Below are 6000 nucleotides of genomic sequence, written 5' to 3'. Positions count from 1 at the left end.
GAGGTCTACAATTTTTTTTTCTGAGGTCTTGGTTGATATCTTTTGATAAAGAGGCACTGAGTTTGAAGGTAGGCCTTGAAATACATCCACAGGTACACCTCCAATTGACTCAAATTATGTCAATTAGCCTATCAGAAGCTTCTAAAGCCATGACATCATTTTTTGGAATTTTCCAAGCTGTTTAAAGGAACAGTCAACTTAGTGTATGTAAACTTCTGACCCACTGGAATTGTGATACAGTGAATTAAAAGTGAAATAATCTGTCTGTAAACAATTGTTGGAAAAATTACTTGTGTCATGCACAAAGTAGATGTTATAACCGACTTGCCAAAACTATAGATGACTGTAAGTCGCTTTGGATAAAAGCGTCTGCTAAATGGCATATTATTATTATTATTATTATTATAGTTTGTTAACAAGAAATTTGTGGAGTGGATGAAAAACGAGTTTTAATGACTCCAACCTAAGTGTATGTAAACTTCCGACTTCAACTATATATATAAATAAATAAAAGCCAAATGTGAATAATGTGCTTATAGCCTATAGAATAAAAAGCGTTTAGTGTATTTCATCTAAAATAATTCAGCAAAAGCGTTGTGCCAAATAGAACAATTACTTTCTTTTGTACCACCCAAAGATATGACAAAGACCATTAATAGTGGATTTGCTAGTATGTACAGATAGCGTCTGTGAAGTTGGAGTCCTCCTCCCCCGTGTAAGATGCTCAATATCGCTCAGTGTTTTTGGCAAGCTGGTGTAGAAAATGGACACAGTGTTATAGATATGTCTGAGGCAGATAAGTTCATGTGTGCATGGAGGGGCAGCGGTGCGTTGCGGTTGACTGTGTGTGTGTGTGTGTGTGTGTGTGTGTGTGGGGGGGGGGTTATAGCATCCTTCAGGGAATGAGCTTAGCGTCCAGCCGCAGCCAGTGTAGGCCCTGCCGTGTGAAGCGCACCAGTTCTGTCATGCTGCTGGTGTTGAAGATCAGAAGGCCCATCACCTTGTCCAGCTCCGTGAAGAACTCTGCAAAACAGACAGGACACAGCCAGGGTAAGCAAGGTAAACACTTAACAGTCAGAGACCTCTTGCCCAGGAATGGCTTGCGAGCTCAACACTTACAGAGTTAGTTTCAATCTCATAGTAGTATTCTAGTTTTTAATCTAACGTCTTAAACAAGCACTAGATAGCCCAACGTCCAAGGTATCAATATCCTAACACAGCCATATGCATTTTATATAGGAGACACCCCCCGCTGTCTAGTTTCTTGTTGTGCTGATATGGCTGATAAGAGAGAGTGAGTCAGGTACCTTTCTGCTCTTTGGCCAGCTGCTCTGCTTGGTCCCACACCTCGGTGGCGTAGAGGAAGTTGGAGGTGACCTGGACGTAGCTGGCAGCCATCTGGTGGATGCGTTGGGGAATGGTGACTGAGGAGCTACCACTGGAGCTGGATGTGCCTGACGAGTAGCTACCGGCACTACCTGGGGACAGCTTGGGAGAGACTGGAGAGGGCATGCCAGCCGCTTTACTGGAAGACAAAGGGAGATGCAGATGATTGGTAAGAGGAGAATCACAACCGCTCAAAACTAGATTTTTCACCATAATTTCAGCATTTTGTCTGGACCATTAATTGAGGAGTCTCACTTCCTCACAAGTGGAATACATTTAAGAAGACTGTTGGTCTCAAGACAGCGTACAACAACGAAAATGTCTTACTTTCCCATTCCAGGAGAGGGAGCTTGGGTGTTACTCAAGGAATTCTGAAAAACACAAATTGAAATGCAGAATAAACAAAAGGAATACACGTTTGAAGCGAAAATATCACAACTCCTCTGAACTTGTACCAAGGAAAATTAATTACCTTCAGGTGCTCTGTGAGTGTTTTAGAGTATTTCAGTGCACTCTCTTTCCTCAGCTTGAACAGTCGCAGGTAGAGGAGGGACTGGCATCGCAGGCTGGAGTGGGAGGGAGGGATGAATGAACGTTAGCAGAGTGACTCAATGAGCAGCGGCACAATGACACTCCAGTCCAGACACGCTCTAAATTGAATCTATTGAGTGATGAGTCAGGACACATACCACAACACGGCTAGCCGTTTGTCTGCTGACGTAGCGTCTGGGGCCATGTAGCTCTTTAACTTCATAGTGTACCTGAAATATACACACAGACGGAGACAGAGAGAGAAAGAGAGAGAGAGACTTTAATGACTGGTTCTCAGTAGGTCTGTCTGGCAACGCCACACAAGCACTCTAAGAGGTTTCATAATATTATGGTATACTGTCAATTCAGTTAATTATTTGTCTATTTGTGCAATTTTGGGTCTATGGTGTCTTTATGAAAGGTAATTGCTACTATGAAGATAATTTCTATTTGATATGTCGTAAAGAAGTTGTAGAGAAATACAGCCATTTGTTCTTACTTGATGAGCTCCACGGTCTCGGCATACATGGGGAAGGGGGACTTAGCCTCCTGAGCACTCTTCTCCAGTGCGTTTCCACACTCGATAAAGGACACCACAGCATCCAGGTAGTACACAGCCTTCTCAAACCGGTCCATCTGCACACAGCAACAACACACATCAGGAAAACTGCCTCTTACGCAACTGATTCCCTATCACTCTAATTTAGTAGACAGTTAGTAACAAGGGGAATGCTTCATGACCAATGCTTGTGGTGAAAGCAATGTTCAAATAAACATGGCAGACTTAAAATATGAGTATTATGTAGATTTCTAATAAAAATATTTTATGGGTTCCCTGGATACTGCAGAATAGGGCTAGACAGCGTCCAGTCTCCCAATAAGAACAGTGAGATATACTATCTGATGATTATCCCCAGGTGAATTATTGATACCAAGTGTGGACAATTATAGCTCATCGAGCTGCTCCACTTTCAGTGGCCAGAGGACCCAAAAAGATTATGCAAAAGCACTGAACAGTTAAACCATTGAAAACTGTTAAATTCCAGAGTGTGTCCAAAATAATGACTCAATTCCCTAGCTTTTCGTGCAAAACAGTTGTCATACTCTAGCCCTCATATTCAACTCTGGATCTCGAAGCCAGTTCCACTGCTTTTTTTCATTATTTTCCTCTAATCAGGAACTGACTTGGACCTGGGACACCAGGTGGGTGCCCTTACTTATCAGGGTGACTAAAGCAAATGTAGGCCAGAGAAAATAAGTGGTCAAAAATCATGAAAATTGCATTGTGTCAGCTAGGCTGGATTCTGGGCTACTGGCTACCTGACAGGCTCACTTTCTGTTGAACTCGTCATCTTTCTTCTCCCATTCGCAGGACAGAAAACAATAGAGGTAAGATGGATATCAATTTTGAGACGTCATTTTTAGTATTACGCTTTTAATATTAATTCAAAATTACTGTTATTTTTCAGAAATCTCTCACAAAAACAAGCATATCTCTGAAATGTCAACGGAGCACTGAGCGTATACCAAGCGTTTTATTTTCAAAGCCTTTTACATTTAATTCAGCTCGTGTCATGCTAATTTTGCTTTTTGGGACCCACAGAAACAACGTTGAAGATGACTACCACAAAATGTCAAATCCTCAAAAGTTGTTATTGCCATGTCAGAGTATTAGGTTACGAAATCCGACTTTTTGGATATAATGCTAATGATATGTTAGAGAAAGAACCCACTGAACAATTCAGAACATGAATAATCATATTTGTCTTAGTAAAATGTATATTATAATATAAGGAAATAAAATGATCACCAAAGCGTGTTCGCCCCTACATGCTCTTGGTTTCACATAAGAGCTAACACAACCGTTTCTTACCAGTGCATCTGCATTGTGTTTCAGTTTCTTGGCCTCTTGTAAGTAGTGATCAGCAGAGTGAACCCTGAAACAGAACAGTTATTGCATTCATTTCCTGTACACCCAAACTTTGAAAAAGAGCATACAAATGTTCCCAATACTCTCCAAACAACTATGTGCAAGGTTTCTTCGCCACAGCAAGTGGACGGACCCTTCCCACTGAGCCTTTAAAATGGAAATGTATGTCATCTCTGTTTCAAACTGGCTCATCAATTCCCCATATCCCAGGGGCTTTACATCAAATGCAACCCTATCCCTGCAGCTCTACATGCTGACTGGCAGTGGGTTATCCACAGTGGAGAGGAGGCTTTTCTTACCTGTCCTCAAACAGCAGTTTTGATCTCAGGGACTTTGAGCCTTCCGAGGAGAGCGGTGGCACAGCAAGCTTGTTATCAGAGCCCTTTGAGGATTTCTCCTGCGGAGAGACAACAAAGTTTATAATCCTATTCCTACGTGGGCTATTTTATGTGACGATATGATGGGAATAACAAAATCATGCAGTGGTGAAAGTGGTGAGCTACAAATGTTATATTTGTGTCCTTCCCAAATGTATTTGCAGTGGGTGGACATTGTGTGACACTTGAGCCAAAATAATACTCAGTGCAGCTGGTAAAGGGCACCCTAGTAGTGTGTGTATGAGTTTGGATAAAATGGTGTCATAAGTAGAGCATGACAGTGTGCAGCCAACATAGACGGACAGGCAGGCAGCTAGACTGACACACCTTGCCCTCCCGGCTGCTCCTGCCCTGCTTGTCCTCGCCCTTCCTGTGTTTGGAGGTGGAGCTGGTCTTGGTGCTGTGGCCTCCCTCCTTGCCGCTGCTGGCTCCGCTGGACAGGGAGGTGGACGACTGGCTGACCGTCCGCTTGCGGCTCTGGTGCTCCGCCTTGGGCGTCCTCTGCAGCCCTCCTGACCCTGATATGGAGGGAGAGGGCACCGGCTCCTCCTTCACCTTGGCCTCCATGGCCCTCTTAGACCTGGTGTGGGTGGTTTTCAATGTTAGCATTCCATGTTCACAATGTTGATGTTGGGTTGCGGAAATTAAGCATGTGATGGTATGGTTTGAATAAAAAGTCACTCACTCTTTGCTGCTGTTTTTGTGATGAGATGAGGATTTGTCTTCAAGTCTGGACTTCTTGCTATCAGGCTTGGCGCTCTCGTCATCATTCTAAGGTGAATAACAGGGGAGGGAAAAGGATGATTTATTGTGGGTGCATTTGAAAGGCTTGAAAGGAATAGGGTCCTTGGTATTTGACTGGGTATCAACTGAACATGAAATATCACATCATTCTAAACTGCAGCTCATAAACATTTGGAAGATGGCCAAAACAAATTGACATTCAAGCATAACCCATACGAGTCTAAGCCCTATCTAAGCCGGGGGAGGGGAGGAATTGTTTTAAGAAGGTCATACCAAGGTTCATTTTGCCATTTGATTCAGAATTTTAAGAGCCCTTGAAGTATAAGAAAATATACACTACCGTTCAAAGGTTTGGGGTCACTTAGAAATGTCCTTGTTTTCGATAGAAAAGCAAATTTTTTGTCCATTAAAATAACATCAAATTGATCAGAAATACAGTGTAGACATTGTTAACGTTGTAAATGGCTATTGTAGGTGGAAACGGCTGATTTTTTATGGAATATCTACATAGGCGTACATAGGCCCATTATCAGCAACCATCAGTCCTGTGTTCCAAAGTGGCATGTTGTGTTTTCTAATCCAAGTTGATCATTTTAAAAGGCTAATTGATCATTACAAAACCCTTTTGCAATTATGTTAGCACAGCTGAAAACTGTTGTGCTGATTGAAAAAGCAATAAAACTGGCCTTCTTGAGACTAGTTGAGTATCTGGAGCATCAGCAATTGTGGGTTTGATTACAGGCTCAAAATGGCCAGAAACAAAGAACTTTCTTCTGAAACTCGTCAGTCTATTCTTGTTCTGAGAAATTAAGGCTATTCCATGCGAGAAACTGCCAAGAAACTGAAGATCTCGTACAACACTGTGTACTACTCCCGTCACAGAACAGCGCAAACTGGCTCTAAGCAAAATAGAAAGAGGAGTGGGAGGCCTCGGGTGCACAACTGAGCAAGAGGACAAATACATTAGAGTGTCTAGTTTGAGAAACAGATGCCTCACAGGTCCTCAACTGGCAGCTTCATTAAATAGTACCC

General features: G+C 42.5%; 1 protein-coding gene across 3 annotated transcripts in view; it reads right to left on the bottom strand.

Annotated features, from left to right (window-relative positions):
• Window positions 1–442: 442 nt before the first annotated feature.
• LOC121574029 (AF4/FMR2 family member 4) overlaps window positions 443–6000 on the bottom strand; it is a 36181-nt gene continuing 30623 nt past the window's right edge. For all 3 annotated transcript variants that reach the window (XM_041886555.2, XM_041886556.2, XM_041886554.2), the window contains 10 exons: window positions 4910–4995; window positions 4552–4804; window positions 4147–4244; window positions 3791–3854; window positions 2417–2553; window positions 2076–2147; window positions 1859–1952; window positions 1714–1757; window positions 1308–1525; window positions 443–1023 (listed from right to left, as the gene is read on the bottom strand). In XM_041886555.2, the coding sequence (XP_041742489.2) occupies window positions 896–1023; window positions 1308–1525; window positions 1714–1757; window positions 1859–1952; window positions 2076–2147; window positions 2417–2553; window positions 3791–3854; window positions 4147–4244; window positions 4552–4804; window positions 4910–4995 (1194 nt within the window). In that variant the 3' untranslated portion in view covers window positions 443–895. The remainder of the gene's footprint in view (window positions 1024–1307; window positions 1526–1713; window positions 1758–1858; window positions 1953–2075; window positions 2148–2416; window positions 2554–3790; window positions 3855–4146; window positions 4245–4551; window positions 4805–4909; window positions 4996–6000) is intronic.

This window comes from Coregonus clupeaformis, chromosome 9, assembly GCF_020615455.1.
Source record: "Coregonus clupeaformis isolate EN_2021a chromosome 9, ASM2061545v1, whole genome shotgun sequence".
NCBI lineage: Eukaryota > Metazoa > Chordata > Actinopteri > Salmoniformes > Salmonidae > Coregonus > Coregonus clupeaformis.
This window is presented reverse-complemented; position numbering and strand designations above follow the sequence as displayed.